At 39.4% G+C, this 19,170-nt stretch overlaps 1 protein-coding gene across 22 annotated transcripts in view; it reads right to left on the bottom strand.

The window, feature by feature from the left end:
• Positions 1–19,170, bottom strand: part of ROBO2 (roundabout guidance receptor 2) — a 901,420-nt gene that overhangs the window by 61,220 nt on the left and 821,030 nt on the right. For 12 of the 22 annotated variants that reach the window (XM_081907839.1, XM_081907825.1, XM_081907833.1 and 9 more), the window contains 3 exons: positions 15,910–16,034; positions 11,846–12,017; positions 4,547–4,729 (listed from right to left, as the gene is read on the bottom strand). In XM_081907839.1, the coding sequence (XP_081763965.1) occupies positions 4,547–4,729; positions 11,846–12,017; positions 15,910–16,034 (480 nt within the window). Of the gene's footprint in view, positions 1–2,223; positions 2,251–4,546; positions 4,730–11,845; positions 12,018–15,909; positions 16,035–19,170 lie in introns of all 22 variants that reach the window. The other 10 variants (XM_081907838.1, XM_081907823.1, XM_081907827.1 and 7 more) reach the window with 1 other exon arrangement.

The raw sequence follows: 19,170 nt of genomic DNA, 5'->3' as shown, positions 1-19,170 counted from the left end.
TCACATCCCGCTTGCACACTTCCCATAGGCACCTGGTTAGCTACTGTGATGCTGAAATAGATGGGTCTTTGGTGTCTTCCAGCACAGCTCATCTTATGCTATCATCAGTGTCTTTTTAACTTCTGTTACATTCCAATCTATCTTATATTAGTATTCATGAACACAATTGAAACTGTTGGATTTACTGATCCTAATGCCGAATGGCATTTTGCTGCACCCTGCAGGTTTGCTGATATGCAATAATATGCAGCTGCAGTTGTACCATTCCATACTTTCCTGCCTCATGTATCTCCAGAGTTTGACCCCACACTTTCCCCCACCAAACAAGCATGTCAGGAGTCCTTGGCAAAGATAGTTTGGTGTTTTCATACCTTGTCATGGGGGACTGCAAGGACCAAAGTCAAAATTATTGTGGTAGATATCCTGCCAGCTGCCTCTCACAGCAGGCAATTGTGGCCTCCTGCTGAGCTTTGCAAGAGAGGCAACTGAAAGAGGGAGAGAGAGTTCTCAAAGCCAGGTGCTGAAGGAAGCAGCTGGCAAAGACAGAAAAGGGGTGGGGTTCTCTGAGAGGCCAAGAGTAGAGCAGCCTGAACATGAAAGGTAAAAGGATGTTTTAAATAAGTTGAATAAAGGCTGGTGAAATAGGAGAGAGAGAGAGAGAGAGAGAGAGAGAGAGAGAGAGAGAGAGAGAGAGAGAGAGAAGGTTTAATTTTTGAATGAAGGGAGGGAAGGGAAGGGTCAAGCTCATTTAAGAAAAGGTGATCTGATAGATATGTAACAAGGGGTGTAACAGGATGCCTTGAACAACAAATGTGACATGTGCACACAGCAAATTAGGTGAACAATCTATAACAGGGATAGAAGAAGCACTCTTGTTGCATGAACCTGTTTTGAGAAAAACAAGGAGACCCAAGTCTGAGTCACTAGAAATTTGTTTGAATTTCGGTTGATAAAACTTATCAAGGTGAGTGTGCAACAGAAGTGGGGCGAAAGGTGGTCACACAGTTGGTGCAATTTTTCTTGGAATATCTTGTTTTCATTTGTCAAAATGTCAACCAAAAATAAAGTGCATTCACATCTTCACAGTAGCTGCAAAAGTATTCACAACTGTGAATATTTGTGAGCAAGCTTAATGCTGGCAAGGGTGCTGCTGATATTTTCTAACAATAAATTTTGCTTGACAGATTGTATCAATCATGCAGATGTTGAGGTAATCATATTCCTGCACGATGAGTATTGGCAGAACAAAAATATATCTTGAGAGTCTTGCCATTGCATACAGAATTTCCGTCAGCCTGGGCAAACTGGATAGCAAATGAGTATTTGCTCGCCAATATCCTTATCAAAATGGGTAAGAAATGTCACCTTGGAGATTTTGCCTAAACCAATGTGGACTAGGAAGAGGCAAGCTGTGGAAACCATAGGATAACTATTTGTCTTAATAGTGGCTTTTAACTGTACTTTTTACTTTCCTCGTCCACGCATATGTTGGGTAGGTTGGTTCAACCTGCCATTTCAGCCACAGTTCATTTACTTTTCACATCACTTTAATCACACTAACTATAATAGCTAGCTTTATGTTAGGTCTGCTAAGGAAATGATAATGGCAGAGTCATTTCAAGGTTTTGTTTTGCAAATAGGTTTGGTCTATATGAAAGCTGTAGAAATGTGTGAAAATATGTTGCTTTAGAATGGGCTGTTTATGCACTAATAATAACTCAACCTGTATTGAGTATTAAATTTATGTGCATGGCTTTATTTCTGACCATGCCTGGCATATGTTCAAGTTCAGGAAGAATCTACAAAGAAGCTAGGATAAGTTCTGCTTCTCTGACCATCAGTAAATATCTTCAGAAATTTGCAAGTTAAGCGTGGAGATCCTTAAGCATAAAATTTGGCCCTTTGTGATTAAAGGCTTCATGTGGATAAATAAATTATTTCAACCAATGTGCTACAAATTACCTTTCAAAACAGAGTAGGTTAGAAGGGCAGGGTGAGTGGGCAGGATGCACAATTATAAAGAAAGGTTTATTACTTTGTAGCCTTCTGCTGGAATCACTGGTACAGTCAATATCACATTAGTGTAACTGATGAGCAGACAGAGTGCTTCTTCTTGCACTTGAGTGTTAAGTCTTTGTATAATCTGAATAATTAGAAGGGGTTCAGCCACTATATGCTGCACTGATATGTTGCTGGGGTAAGAGACAGACTAATGAACAGTACCTGCAGGGGTGAAGGTGAAGGACTGAACTGCAAAACAAGAAAAGTAAATACATTGTGAGTTATAAACCCCATTAAGAAGTGCGCCAATTAAAGGGCACAAGTGCCCTTCAAATTGACTTATGTATGTAGCTCAAAATCTTGTGCAGATTATAGCAATTCAGCTTTAAGCACTAGCCAGCCAGCAGCCCATGAAAAATAAAGGATTGAAAAGAGGTGGAAGGCGATTTTGACAATTATATTGAATAATAACCGGCAACATGGACATGCAATCCATCTCATAGATGCTATGACCAGCTTTGAAATGTAACTGCTTATGAGATTTTACTGTCGAACAAATGCAATGTTTGAAAATTAATGGACAACCCTGTGTCACAATACAGCAGCCAGTCACATACTGAGGGGGTCACTTAAAATGTCATGAATGCCAGTACCATATACATAACTATTTGGGGGCAATGAGCCTTCTAACTTAGATATTCCACAGTTTTGGGTGCTGACAAATGGATATGGCTGTCAGCTAGAAACCAAATTTTCTATGTATTTTTTGCTGCATAAATATTTACATATATGGTAAAATCACATATTGTTAGATGATACAAGCCTGTTCACAGAAACATGCTGTTATACATAACACAAAGGCCAAACAACTGAAGACATGAAACATTTCATTAGCAATTAAGAAGTATACATGTGTATTTAGCACATCTGATGTATACAGAAATATAGCATAAAATAGTGAATCTACTAAACCCATAAAGTCTTATTAATAGCTGTCTAACGTAAGGAGGTGACAACACATTGTGCAGCTTTCAGTGTCACTGATCTTGATGTATCTAACTTCTGAACAGAGTTTGGTGATTTGTTTAAAAAAAATAATCAGAGAAAGTAGAAGCTACCATCATATATATGCACATTAATTAAAAGGAAAGGAAGAAAAACATGTGCAAACAGCATAGCCTATGAATAATGTAGCTTCACCACCGTGGTCATTCAGGCACTGTATATAATTAATAAGAAATCAACAGGATTCTGGAGTCAGATTTGTGTAGCACACAGCCAGAAGTAAATCTGCTTGAATTGCCCTGAGTGCATAAATCATTAGAGATATTTTCTTTATCAGAAAAGATATGGCACCTAAACTGATGGTTGAACTTTATGGAAATGCAGATTCATTAATAAGAGTTTCTGATTCAGCTGCCATGGAAAGCATGGCTCTAGCACTTTTACTACACACAACAATATATAAAGGGGGCTAGAGGTAGGAAGGGTTGTTTTTATAATAAAAAACTGTTGTTTTTCTGTTGGTTTCAACACAGCTGTGAACTATGTGTTTACACCCAGAACCACACTGCAACAAGTTACTACTCAACATGAGACAAAATTCTGAGGAACACATTCTACAAAGCCTTTGCTTTCATAACATGGATACAGAACTTCATCTGATCCAAAATAATTTTCACACAGTGAAAATTAAAGGATTTTGAGGTGCCAGTGTTCATGCCTATGCATCTGTTTCTTTTATGAGCTATGGAATGCATCGTGCATGGAACAGGAAAGCCTTATATACCTCTGGATTGTTGTATTTAATACAAGAGAAAGGAAGGCTTACTCATGAAGTGAATGATGCTCTGAATCAGGGGTATCCAATGTAATGCCCTCCAGATATTTTGGACTACAGATCCCATCATCTCGGGTCTATAGCCATGCTGACTGGTGCCAATGGGAGTAGTAGTCCACCCCTGGAGGGCATCATGTTAGCTATCCCTGTTGTAAATACCATCCAGTTCAGTGAAGCCTTAGTGAATACAAAGTTGGGACAATGTGATGCACTGGATCTACATTTTCTATATTCCTTTTCATCTATTCATACTATAAGACTGGATCACGCCTTAATTATGTTTGCTTCAAAGAACTAAAACATAATGGTTCTCATCTAGTTACAATTATTCAAAACTGTGTGACTAAAACCAATGGAAGGAAGTAATTATTTGAAGAAGACTCTGTTCTAAGTAATTTATGTGAAATAGGTGCCATTTTATTTTGCTTGTTCATGTTTCAAGCTTCACAATCCTCTGAAATACTGAACGTGGAAATACATGCACTTCTTTTCACACCAGGACCTGAATGAAATAGTGCATCTAAGATTCCTGAGTGTCTTACATATATCAGATGTATTTATTATGGGAATATTAATTTTTTTGCAGTAATGTGATGCAGAGCATTACTTAGCAAGCATACAACAATCACCCATTCCACTCTTCATTTCATGAGCTAGCAATGTTTTTGACTGAACATGTGTTTAGAAAACAGCTCTTGTTCTTACCTGCATAATTGCTGAGGCCCTTCCTCTTCTTTCTGCGCCAGTACAGCCAGATGCTGAAACCCATGAGTATTACCCAGCATGCACCGCCAATTCCAGCTATAAAGGCAGGCTGCTTGACAACATCCGTTATTTGCTCAGTGATACTATTGTTGTTTTCCGTGATGACAACTTCATTACGACTTCCTGCTCAAAAATAAAACAAAAACAAAACTGATGACACCAAACATTACAGATGCTTAAAGACAGAGGGGATGATGGTTCTTAAAATCCAGGGAAAAATAGCCACAATTCTCTCACACAGTAACTATACTTTACAACAGAAATGGTCTGCTGGATTAAGACTTTACTCTCCCTCTCCACAAACTGTTGGAGAATGCTGGATGAAATTCTGTGCCTAGATTGGAAGCTAGAGCTCTCAATGAACAAGGCTCATCTTCCCTCCTCACCATGGTGTTCTCCTTGTATGGTGTTGGAGTCTGTCTGGCTGGCTTTAGACAGATTATTTTCTAGCTGTAGATTGAAACAAATCACTGCAAATTGATTTTGGGTCCACCTGATGCTGCTCTGTCGTGATCTGTAGCTGTCTTGACCTGATCTGGATTTGGCACAAGTTGGACCAATTAGATTCATGATTTGGACAAACTGTCTGCTCAGCCCTAATACTACAAACCTTTACTAAGCAACACAACTAATATGTAGCAGAAAGAATATGCTGACTGGCATTGTTTGAAAAATTGCTGCTTCTCTGCCTCATTTCTTCCCTCCTTTTAGCGGAGAAAGTAGCCATGGGTTAAGCCACAAACCAAAGACCCAGTGTAAATATCTGCTAGCAAGTCAATGACATAGTGTGTGGCCTGTAAACTGGCAAATGCTGTAGTTAACTAGCCGTTTGAATGGCTCAGCAATATTAGGCTCTGTTCCAAGTTCTGCCACAGAATGTGAACAATTGTGTAATTAAAAGGTCTAATCCAAAAAATAAATTATTTCCCTTACAAAATAATCCTGCATTTTGGAGCATGCTATCCCCAATTATACAACAATTTAAAGCCCTTTGATGTAGAATGATTGTATTTATGTAATTTATTGGAATATAGTTGCCAAGCTATGTAATACTTGAGCTCCTTAGCTTATTTCCTGTCATATTGCTGTTATTTTTGGAAGCAAATACTTACTTAAAGCTATAATCTTACAGAATGCGTGTGAAAACAGTGACCACATAATTGCACAGTGCAAATGGTTATAATGTTATATCATTGTGCCTTGCTTTGAAAAACAAGCAAACATGTTTTTCCTTTTCAGAATGATTAAAATTGTAGTTCATTTTTTGGAAGGAAGCAGTGCTATGTCAGCATATTTATTCAAGCCTCAGGTAAGTAAAAATAAGGTCATTTGTTAAACTGATTGCAAATGACTAAAGGCTAGGTGTGTTATTTCCGACTCCTACCCTTTCATTGCCAGATAAGAGAATGAAAATTGCATTCTGTAAATGGTTATCAAAGCCTAGTAATATCTGCATCCATTTTATTTTATTAGATTATGTATCCTTAAGACCTGCTCAGCCTGTGTCAGCTTCACAAATGCAATTCCATATTGTCTAAGCAAAAGTAACCCTCACATTCTTACTGAAACTACAATTTCACACAGTAAATATAAATGAATTATACTTGCAAAGGACAAGAAGGAGCTTGTTCCACAGTAGATAAGGAAATATCAGGTTTCTCCACTTGCCAATCTCAAACTTTAACTTGCTGCCACTATTTAAAAAGATCCTAGCTGCTGCACTGTAACAAGTACCACTCTATGATGGTACTCTATGATGGCATACCTTCCAACATTTTGTTGAATAAAATTATAACATTTATACAGGGTGAGTCTTTTAAAAGAGGCCCCGTGGAACATGTGTTCTCTGTAAACACGGGGCCTCTTTTAAAGGACTTAGCCTGTAATAACCCTGTTGTCAAAGGATGGATCACTTGTCTTAGTCCCATCTACTATTTCACATTACTCAAAGTTGCCATTTTGTTTCAGTATGAAATATTCAGTAAAGGCAAAGACCCCTGGACAGTTAAGTCCAGTCAAAGGTAACAATGGGGTGTGGTGCTCATCTCACTTTCAGGCTGAGGGAGCCAGTGTTTGTCCACAGACAACTTGCTGGGTCATGTGGCCAGCATGACTAAACCACTTCTGGCTCAACAGGACACTGTGACGAGTGCTAGAGCACACAGAAACACTGTTCACCTTTCTGCTGCAGCAGTACCTATTCATCTACTAGCACAGGTATGCTTTCAAACTGCTAGATTGGTAGGAGCTGGGACAGAGAAATAGGAGCTCACCCCATCATGCAGACTCAAACTGTTGACCTTCCGATCGACAAGCCCAAGGGGCTCAGTGGTTTAGACCACAGCGCCACCTGCGTCCCTACAATATATTCAATTACTCAGCTATTACCTGCCATTGACCAATTTAAAAGGCAGGCTGTATGCTACATGGTGTCTTAGCGTTCAACTGCACTCATGTATGACCCCCTACTTTAAGATTTAACTTCTGTGGGCATGGGAAGGGAACTGAATGCTGAAGAATGAAACATTTAGTAACCTACATGAAACATTTTAGTAAAGGATCTCCAAAGCACCAAAACAGGACTGTGATTTACTAAGATTAGTGCAAAACTGAGTATATATGATAGGGCTGTCAGTAGGGATGTTACTTTTTCCATGCATTGTCTCAAAAAGAGTCCTTTGAATGGCTCAGCACTAGAGGTAGGTATGCAAGTTTTACCACAGTGAAACATAGTATTTGAGCATAAATAAATAAAATTTAATGAAAATACAATCACTTGTGGTTTCTGACAGACTTCAGGAAATTAGATTGGCCCATTACAATATACTGAACATACTTTACTGATCCCTTTTATTTTTAACTTTTTTTAAAAAAATCAGCTAAGTCAATGGAAACACACACTTCTGATTCCCACTGACCTAATTCCTCCCTATCAATTTTAAACCATATCAGTGATGCTTCACCAGAGCTCAACATTTTAATTGAAGGCCCCTTGGCCAAATTTTCTAAACAAGATGAAAGTACAACTTTTCTAAACTAAAAGTTTGGTGATGAAGCTACATCTACTAGTACGTTCACAGACTGTGGGCTGTGGATATCCTTTTAACACAATGTGGCTAATTTGATCTGATGTCCTTCAGTGCAGCTTGGCAAGCCTCATACTTCAAGTTGGCTTAACTGCTCTGATGTCACAGGGGGAAAAAAACCAGGGCAATCTAAGCCTAAGAAGCTAAGGGGCAACTAGCAGACATCTGAATTGGAATCGGAGGGTAAATAAGCAGTGTGTGTTAAATAAACAACTTCAGCATTGCATGGATACTATGGGATTCTAAATTACACTTTGTTGGTTCAAATCCACAAAGTAGTTCTGAAGCTTTTCAGGGGAAACAGAAAATCTCTTCCTGCTTATAGTATGTGACAGAGAAGGAAATACTTGAAATCCAAGGGGAATGGCACAAGGCTGTAACAAAGAAGTCACTGTAATTTGTAGTGTCCACATTACAGAATGCATTAGGTTTCTCCTGACAGCCTGCTGAGTAGTGACTGTGGCTCTAAGTAGCATTACTTTTCCTTTTCATTACTTTCCCCCATTCCTGTAGCCTGCACCCATGCTAGGCTGGTGATGGACTGGCATCTTGTTCCCTGTGTGCTGTGCACCTTAAAACTGCACCAACCACATCCCCTAAGAGTTCAAAAATGCCTTTTCATTTAACTGAAGAGCTGAAAGAAAAAACTTCAAGGGAGTTTTAGAGGACTGCATAGCCTCCCACAGGGTCTTCCTTAAGAAAGTGTGTTTCCAAATTAGGTCAGCACACTTTTAAGTTAGCATTCTGGCAGTCTGTTCTACCCTTCAGTGCCTTGCAATTACATGAGCAAAAGTAATAATTCATTTAAATGTCAGAATAACATATGCTTTGTGATTTCAGCAGCTGAACATAAATGAATATGGATGTACATTTCCCATTGATGTTCAACAGAATTAATGTAAGTGTTAAGATTTGGAGAAAAACGGCATTAATTTGATATTTCTTTACATTATATTTAATCAGAAGATAGATAAGATAAGATACAGTAGATAGATAGATAGATAGCTATAAAGCCAGGCAAAGTATCAGTGTATTGCTTCATATACTGCAGGTGTTTCTATAACAATGCTGTCAGTTCAGCTAATTAAAATACAGACGAGGTATGTGTGCGACCTGCAACGCTCCATTGTTTCAGCAGACAAAATATAATGAAATATAATGTCTTCCTCCCATTGGAGAGTAATGAAGAACAAAACTAATTTGCTGGACCAAAAATTAATTAGACACATCAGGTTTGATTGCACCTATTACTGTGAAAGTTTACAGCTGTTTCTGATATTATTACACCAACGATTGAGTCTATGCACAAGTTAACTGTTAAGTGAAGTAGCAGAACCTTATGAGGAGCCATCAGATTAGGTTCTTCTTTTTTATTCCTGATTCACTTTGATTTTATCCCTCCTTGACTGTAGCCTCACAAAACTATGATCTATTAAATTAATGGTTTGCATTTACTAACATGCCTTCTGCCATAGCTTCTCCTTATTTCAGTACTTTGAATTTTGAAGGATGTGGTGAGAGAGTAAAAAGATGCCTGCATCACAAACTACCGTGTCACTTCTCTCTCAACTTCTTCTTTAATCTGTTTTGCATTTTTCAGTATACAGTAAACCCAAACTTACGTGGGGATTACTTTCTGGGAATCACACCTGAAATCAAAATTGCATATAATCAAAACACATTGGATGCAATGGGGGTGGGGTTGCCAAAGTCTTTTCCCCCAGACTCTGGCCCGTTTATACTCCCTTTTTAATCTCTGTATGTATTTTATGCCAAGTGCGTAAAGTTGAATGCACACAAGTTAAATCACACAAGTTGTGGGCTTACTGTATTATACACTGTATTGCATGGCCTTTTGTCTACCCAACATCTATCTAATGTATTTTCAGGGTGTTTGGGGACATAATAATAATAATAATAATAATAATAATAATAATAATAATAATAATTTATACCCCGCCCATCTGGCTGGGTTTTCCCAGCCACGATGGGCAGCTGCCAACAGAATATTAAAAACACGATAAAACATCAAACATAAAAAAAATTCCCTAAACAGGTCTGCCTTCAGATGTCTTCTAAAAGTCAGGTAGTTCTTTATTTCCTTGACATCTGATGGGAGGGCGTTCCACAGGGCAGGCGCCACTACCGAGAAGGCCCTCTGCCTGGTTCCCTGTAAGCTCACTTCTTGCAGGGAGGGAACCGCCAGAAGGCCGTCGGAACTGGACCTTAGTGTCCGGGCTGAATGATGGGGAAACATTATTTCCAGGCAAGTTGTAGGTCCTCATCATAGGGACTGTGCTCCATAAAGTGCCATGTTACATGTTACATAGTAGTAGCAGTAACCAACAGTAGATGCAGAAAGACTTTTAAGAATGTGGAAGCTGTAGTCTTGACTGAAAGCAAATGACATATGCTGCTACTTTCCTTGTTTCCGTGCAGCATGAGCTGTCTCTAAGCAATATAGACATTGAAGAATAACACCTGGTTTCAGTGTGGTATAGCGGATAAACTACTGAGATCAGAGCTGTACGTAGGGTCCCTCGTGATCTTGGCAAGGAGATGTATTGGGTCCCCCCGAAAAAAACCACCTTACTGCAATAGTCACATTAGAAATTACTACATTTTACGTGACACGAGTACCTTAAGTGTCTGGAGTAACAATGAGGTGAGGAGGAAGGCAAAACACACACACACAAAAACACAAAACACAAAAATAACAAAAAAACAAAATGCATAAAATGCATGCCTTTGTGCCACATTGTGATAAGGACAGGAAGCTCCACATTTGATGTTCTGCAACAGCGGTGGCACGTCACCATGAATGTACACACTGTACACTCCATCCAGGTGATTTTTGCTCTCCCCCCCCCCCGGTATCCCCAGCGGGAGCTGATTTTTCCAACTCCTAGGTACACCTCTGACTGAGCTTGGATCAGAATTGAGTTCAAATTCTCATTCAGTCATGACACTAGACTGGTCACTCTCTCAAAGGGCTAGAATGAGGATAAATATATACTGCCATATATCCTGCACCCCATGTATACTGCATACATAAGTGCTCGTTACTCAACAGAAGAGCAGGATACAAGTAAGGGATATGCAGCTTTATCAATTCTGTCTCAATCCACTTTATATAGAAAAATATACGTATAATTAAAGCACATCAAATTGGCATTAATTTATGCATCAAAAACCATCATTTTGTAAAGCCCTCTTGAGATTGCACCATTCAAACTGCAGGTGTGGTGTTCTGCTTCAATGCTATCAACATTTTTAAGAAAGATCTTCCCTAGATGTAGACAACTAGCACATCAAACCAAAGGGTAGAGACAATTATTTTTCTCTCTCTGATATGTTAGTTTTAAAAATACATATAAGTATATTTTTTTTACGTGAGGGAAAGTTTAAATATGCAAATCACCTTCTGTAGTACCAACAGAACTCTACATATGATTATTCCAAATTTATGGAGTTGTTCTTTTTTTTAAAAAATGCAGATTTTCTATATTATAAATACTTCCAAACAGCAATGAAGCACACAACTGAGTGCAGTTTTACTGCATATTTCATACAGACAAAGCATGCTTTTTCCAATTTATGCTTGAGAATTTTCTCAGAAGGATAAGGTTCTAGGTTTGCCTTAGGTTATGAAATTAATTCAGCATGGAAACTACTAATAAGAAAAAGGCAGTTCAAAGAAAAGGGATAGTATTACCAGTTTCCCTCTCTATTTTGGACTTGAGAATCTTTGTGCTTTGGCATAATATAGGATAGATCATCTGCTTAGAATAGCTGATAAACAGTAACCCACAAATGCTACAAAAACAACCTTTAAACATGGCCTTGGGCACCAGCAACCTAAGTAAAGCAATAATCTAGCAATCATAACAGGCTCAAGAGAAAGCTTTAGTTAGGTGTTCTATAAATCTATCAAGCTGTTGCAGTGATAAATTCATAATGCAATATTAATTTCACACAATAATCTCTGTTTGTTAAACTCAGGAAAACCAGCCCTTTAATCTGTTTTCATTTTGGAAACTTTTCTTAACTGAAAGAGTAATTCAACTATTTTATATTTTCATCTACGACTGCAGAAAGGTATTGTAATATGCTAAGGACACAAAATACAACTGCAAGATAAATAATCACTTACCAATTATTATGGGCTGAGGTTCACTTTTCACTCCAACACCAGCACTGGTACTTGCTGCAACTTCTATTCTGTATTGAATACCTGGATACAGGCCTCCAATGACAACAGATCGAATGGCTGCATCTACTGTCTTGTTGATATGAAATTTTGTTTCATTACCCAAGCACCAGATCTGAAAGAGGGGGGTTGAATTATGTAGATACAATTGATAATACCCCTTTGAGAATACAAGTTAGTAGCAATCCTAATTACAAAAATAAATATACATAAATCTGAATTGTTATATTTTGAACTTTTAGTGAAAGAAATATTAATACATGCAACATCATCATCATTATTAGTAACTCTAAGACAGACTGATACTAACAATATTGTTTTTACTTAGGGGTAGCAGCATGTCTAATGGTCCAGGATGATGGAAATCATAGCCAACATCTGGAGAGAAACATTTTGGCTGTCTCTGAATAACATTGAAGTTATTCTATGCTACTAACAAAGTACTGCTTGGGGGGACAGGGGGCAGGCGGATGTGGAGGACTCCCTGATCCTGAATGGGGTAACTGTGCCCCTGAAGGACCAGGTGTGTAGCATGGGAATCATTTTGGACTCCCAGCTGTCCATGGAGGCGCAGGTCAATTCTGTGTCCAGGGCAGCTGTCTACCAGCTCCATCTGGTACACAGGCTGAGACCCTATCTGCCTACGGACTGTCTCGCCAGAGTGGTGCATGCTCTAGTTGGACTCCTGCTTGGACTACTGCAATGCGCTCTACATGGGGCTACCTTTGAAGGTCACCCAGAAATTACAGAATGTGGCAGCTAGACTGGTGACTGGAAGTGGCTGCCAAGACCACATAACACTGTTCCTGAATGACCTACATTGGCTCCCAGTACGTTTCCAAGAACCAATAAAAGTATTGGTGTTTAGCGTTTAGGCCTTTAAAGCCCTAAACAGCCTCGGTCCAGTATACCTGAAGGAGCTTCTCCACCCCCATCATTCAGCCCGGACACTGAAGTCCAGCTCCGAGGGCCTTCTGGTGGTTCCCTGACTACAATAAATGCGGTTACAGGGAACCAGGCAGAGGGACTTCTCAGTGATGGAGCCCTCCCACCAGATGTCAAGGAAATAAACAACTATTTGACTGTTAGAAGACATCTGAAGGCAGCCCTGTTTAGGGAAGTTTTTAATGTTCAATCGCATTTTTAACATTCTGTTGGGAGCCGCCCAGAGTGGGTTGGGTATGTATGTATGTATAAATAAATAAATACCCTTGAGGAGAAACTATGAGCCATCAAATGCCATCACACATTGATTTCATTTAAGAATCACTTTCTATTATAAAATACAAAGTCATTTGGCAATAAAATATAAATGATAAAAAACATTTGAAGACCAATACAGAGTAATACATAGAGGTGGGTATCATCAGTGTACTAATGACATGTCATTCTCCAATCTTTTATTGACTTCTCCCAACTGTTTTATATAAATATTATAGTATTGGGGACAAGAAATGATAACTTACAGTGCCCTACAATACAGCTGCCAGGAGGCAAAAAATACCGTAATATATGAAAGGGAAGGAGTTCTTGTAGGTGCTAAAACATTATCTGTCTACTTTCTGTTTCTCTTATTGCTGCCATTACTGAAATTGTTTATGAATCCAGGTTTCTTCTTCTTGCTATAACTAAAGAAATGCACAAAAGGCCCCTTAAATACCACACATGTGTATTTAAACCACCACTTTTTAATTATAGTCATACCTTGAGTTACAGGCGTTTGAGGTTGCGCATTTTCGGGTTGTGGACCGCGCCGAACCTGAAAGTACCGGAATGGGTTACTTTCGGGTTTCGGCACTCGCACATGCGCAGAAAGACTAAATCACGCTTTGCGGCATGTGCCGAAGCGCCAAATTGTGACCCGTGCATGCACAGATGCGGCGCTGCGGGTTGCGAAAGTGCCTCCCGCACGGATCACGTTCACAACCCAAGCGCCCACTGTATAACCATCCAATGCATCACTTTGCAGCACCAAACAGATTATTCCAAGGCATTCATTTGTTTCACTTATTTATTCATGGGGTTTTTTTGAGAATGCAGGAATTTGAGAAAATTGCAGGAATTCTGTTTTAGTCAAAAAAATATCTTGGTATTCAATTATTGTAATAGTGCAGAATCCATTAACTAGCACTCTAGGGACCTCAAGCAATCATGTATTCATCTGTGAAATTACAGTACCAAAGAAAGGTGATGCTGGTCAAATGTTGTAAGTGGTGTTGTGTGTTATTCCTGTTCAGAGCGATCCTGTTTCTTATGAAAACAATCAAATGAATCTCTATAACAGGGCCTTTTCTTGTAAACTGGAGGCACTGGAACAGGCTATATGCACTCAGAGGACTGAAACAGCAAAAATCTCTCAGACTGCATCTTTTTATATATATAAAAAAGTAGTGTGTGCTTCTGGCAATATGTACACAAAAGGTATTACATTGCCTTTCCCCCCTTCTGGCTTCTACTTCTGGCTTTTACTAATAGGAAGCACATTGCTATAATAAATGTCACATGTCAAGGGCATTCACCCATCTCACAAAAATATTCTATGTTCCTCATATAAAGAATAAAAATAAATGCTATCTTCTGCACTGATGCAATCATGCCTATCCATTTAACAGGTAAATGAACTATCAATGAAACATATACAATCACTTGTTATAATGCATACCATGCCCTTCAGGTAAATAGACTCTCATTGTAAAAATCATGCAGATGTTTCTACTTAGCCAAATAACTGGAGCAAATTAGCATTAATTGCCATGTATGCTAACTAAAATTCTCTTAAACTGAAATCCTTAGGGCATAGTAAGCAATATAGGTAAGAAACATGGAGAACCTACAACCCATGGAACAAGGAAGTTATTGTAGATAGTCCAGTTATGAGAGGCAGCTTAATATAAGAAGGGTGAGTTCTACTCTGGTAACAGTTGTGGCCAGGTGTCTGTTAGTTTTACAGTTCTCTCTGCATGCCCAGTGTGGTCTTTGAATGTTGTTTTCTAATAGTGGCTCGCCTTTCCTGAACCACAAACAAAGCAGTCTTACCATGAAGCAACATGAAGTGGTTGCTTTGGGCAACAGATTCCAGAAAAGGTGCCCTTCTACTACCTCCTCTGACCTCCTCTCCCTCTGTGTAATTAAAAAACAATGAGTTCCAGTCCTAAGCAGGATGGAAGGGGTGCTGCTGTCATTTTTATTTTATTTTATTTTTTTGCTTCGGGTGCAAAAATGTCAAAGACTGGGTCTGATCACAAGCTCTTTTGAAGAGCTTCAAAAACAGTTTTCAATTCAGCGAACTGCTAGGAAAAAAAAGTTTAAAGCCTCAATTGGAGAATGCAAACTCTTGTGTGTGCCTAGGGGGAATTGCTTCTTTTTAGAACAGCGATATACCTAAAAGGAAGGCTGAAACTCTCCTGCAGCTTTGGCTCTGTCAACGACATTGGCTTTGTTACATCAAAATTGAACCCAAGATTTATCAGAAGTCTCACCTCTTCCATAATAGCAAACAGACACCTTTGTTCCTCCAGGATGTTGGAATTCTCAGTAAAAGATCATACCACACTCCAGACCTTATACTACCAGTTATATAAATGTTTTTTTCAAATCTACAAAAAGGATTGCTGTTGAGCTATCTTGTTATTTTAAGATACGCACGGCTGGAATAGCAGAGAGTATCTGGGTCTCCAGAATCAACTCTCTGTTCAGCTATATAAGCTCACTGGAGGGTATTGAGCTAGTAAGCACCTCTCACAAATTATAAGTTGTTTTAAAGATAAATGAAGACACAACTGAAAAGCCAATTTCATACTGAACTGCCTGAAAAAAAGACTCTCTCCCAATTCCTGTATTTGTGACATGGGAATACCATGAGCTACAGCACAGCAATGTTACGGGGATGATTATTGCAGAACTCTTTTAAAACTAAATGCTGCTACAGAAATTATTTATTCATACAATGAACAGAAAACATACATTATATTTTGAGATGCTTTCTTCCTGCTACATTTCATTCCTACCTTGTATTCTTGAATGATTCCATTCTGGTGATCTGGGGGTGGAGGATCCCAGGAAATACTTATACTGGTGCTGTTGTGGTTTCCAACTGTGAGAACAGTAACAGATTGTGGTGGGGCACTTGGAGCTGGAGCAGAGAGATGTAATAAATTGAAGGAAAAACACTTCGTTAAGTATTCTAAAAGCTTATGCTCAACACCAACATAGTATGTACAGGTGTGCAGCACATACTGAATGACAGTGTGATCTTAATTTCTTTGCCCCTAATCCCAGATGTCTGTCCTATTCAGTAGTGTGGGAACAGCAATGTATGCAAATGCCGTCTTTCCTTTGCTTCACATACATATTCCAGGGCTGAGTGTCATGTCAAATTAATACCCCAGTGCATTTTTGTTTGTTTTGCCATTCTGAACCTTATTCATGCCAGACTAATATTTATTTAGGTCTATTCTCACGCAGAATATTTATTTAAGTTTTTTCGTGCTGGATATTGACATTCAGTTTTAATTTTGTGCTGCTTAGTCTAATTTCTTATAATATCATTTAAACATATACTGTAAAGTCTGTGAGCAGAACTCTTGTATGTTTTTATATGCCTTACATCACCTTGTACAATTTAAGCACTCTAGAAATATTGATGATGATCTCCAAAGGCCCAAAAGGCACATGGGTTGTGACCCAGAGAAGTGTGCAGCTGGTTTTGATACACAACATAGGTTTCGTGTCTGCTTACTTTCTGGCTGTTCCCCCACACCCAATGGAGAGGTTAAATGAGAAAGAAAGAAAAGAGGCATTGCAATTCATGTGCAACCCATATTGTATGGCTAAAAAGACTCGCTGCATCATGGCAATTTATTGCAAAATAACTGAAAGAGGGGAAAGCAACATTATTCCCTCTATTTCTCTTTTAGTAGCCAAAAGGCACCATCAGTGCATAAGAGAGAGGTTTTGAGGTGTACAGAAGTACAAAAAAAAGTTTAGTAAAACAATCAAAAATGAAAACTTCAAGGGAAGTATCCCAAAACACGCAATGAGAACTGAACTTTCTGAATGAGTAGTGCTAATTGACTGTTAACCATGGGAGAGGAGGAGAATGGAATGGATTATCCTGAAGGATAGCATTGCTCAGTGACTGAAGTACTGAAGTATGCTTGTCCTTACCTAGCACAGCGGTGTTGCGGGCCAGTGCTGCTAGCCAGCTGCAGCCCGATCTTTGGGTGATAACCATCGGCCACCAGAGGCTTGCAGCTTACCTTGATGGCCCTGGCTGTGGATCCTAGACCTGCCCACAAACTGGCCTATCATGGGTAGGTTTATAGGTTGGCCAGTCCAAAAGGAAATAATAATAATAATAATAATAATAATAATAATAATAATAATAATAATAATTTATAGCCCGCCCATCTGTCTGGGTTTCCCCAGCCACTCTGGGTGGCTCCCAACAGAATATTAAACCGGGTAAAACTTCAAGCATTAAAAACTTCCCTAAACAGGGCTGCCTTCAGATGTCTTTTAAGCATCAGGTAGTTGTTTATTTCCTTGACATCTGGTGGGAGGGGATTCCACAGGGCGGGCTCCATCACTGAGAAGGCCCTAGGCTGGTTCCCTGTAACCTCACTTCTCACCGTAAGGGAACTGCCAGAAGGCCCTCGACGCTGGACCTCAGTGCCTGGCTGGACGATGGGGGGGGGGAGATGCTCCTTCAGGTATTCTGGGCCGAGGCCGTTTAGGGCATTAAAGGTCAGCACCAACACTTTGAATTGTGCTCGGAAACATACTGGGAGCCAATGTAGGTCGTTCAGGAACAGTGTTATGTGGTCTTGGCAGCCACTCCCAGTCACCAGTCTTGCTGCCACATTCTGGATTAGTTGCAGTTTCTGGGTCACCTTCAAAGGTAGCGCATGTAGAGCGCATTGTAATAGTCCAAGTGGCAGATAACTAGAGCATGCACCACTCTGGCGAGACAGTCCGCAGGCAGATAGGGTCTCAGCCTGAGTATCAGATGGAGCTCGTAGACAGCTGCCCTGGACACAGAATTGACCTGCGCCTCCATGGGCAGCTGGGAGTCCAAAATGACTCCCATGCTACACACCTGGTCCTTCAGGGACACAGTTACCCCATTCAGGACCAGGGAGTCCTCCACACCTGCCTGCCTCTGGTCCCCCCAAAACAGTACTTTGCTTCAGGATGAGAACAGAAATTGCTCGGTGGCGGTGCGGCAGCAGCGGAAGGCCCCATTAGCTAAAGTGGTGCTTCAGGTTAAGAACAGTTTCAGGTTAAGAACGGACCTCCGGAACAAATTAAGTACGTAACCAGAGGTACCACTGTATAGGGTTTATCAACGTACACCCCCACATAACACTGTATGCATACACATTATGGAACCCATCTATCTTCATTTTTCTACTTAATACACCTACAGCTAATGACTTCTAGCTTTTCTGCATCATGCAACTGAAAAAAGAAGCAAAACAATTACATGATTTTAAAGTTTACTAATAAAATGTTCAGCATGCCATGTGAGTTTTAAGGTCTAGAAAATACACAGGAATCTGGTTTAAAGCTTGATTGAGTGACAGCATGGAGGAACTGGAACTATTTTTACATCTACATACTTGCACATATGCCTATACACACACATATATGCCAATACAATATGTAATTTCTAGCTATGTAATCTAACTGTTCTATCTTCATCTGTATAATACCACTGCAAGAGTTGACACCATAATATAAATTAAAGCACTTCCCTGACAGTGTTGCAGTTATTAAATGGACCACACTGAAAAATAACATTTTTAAACTGTTTTCTCATTTCCCTTGCTGCTGACTTGTGGAGAACACCATGCCTGATTCTTGACAGGTCAATTATTCCAGTGCTCAGTTCCTTCCCACAGATATTAAAGCACCAAAATCACTGCTCATCTTTTCCAGACACAACCAAACAGGATTCCATTTGTTACTTTCACAAGGCCAAAGAGGTAGGAGATGAATGGATACTGAATTGTGACAAATGTCTGGACTTCAGGAAAAAGGGTGGGGGGGACTGTGATAAAATCGATTTTTTTGAGTTAGGCCCCAGAAGAAACATTTCCTCTGATACTCAGTTCCGTGAAAAATGAGATATACTTATTTTAAGTATTTCCCTGACTAAAAATACACATTCTGCGACTGAAAAAATACATTACTCATATCATATATCTAAAGCCATTTCTAAAACAGGTTTTTCTTCTATTGAAATGGTATTCCCTTAAGCAGAATCA

The sequence above is a fragment of the Podarcis melisellensis genome (assembly GCF_964234715.1).
Source record: "Podarcis melisellensis genome assembly, chromosome: 4".
In the NCBI taxonomy this organism is placed as follows: domain Eukaryota; kingdom Metazoa; phylum Chordata; class Lepidosauria; order Squamata; family Lacertidae; genus Podarcis; species Podarcis melisellensis.
Note: the sequence above shows the minus strand (reverse complement) of the source record. Positions and strands in the feature narration are given on the sequence as shown.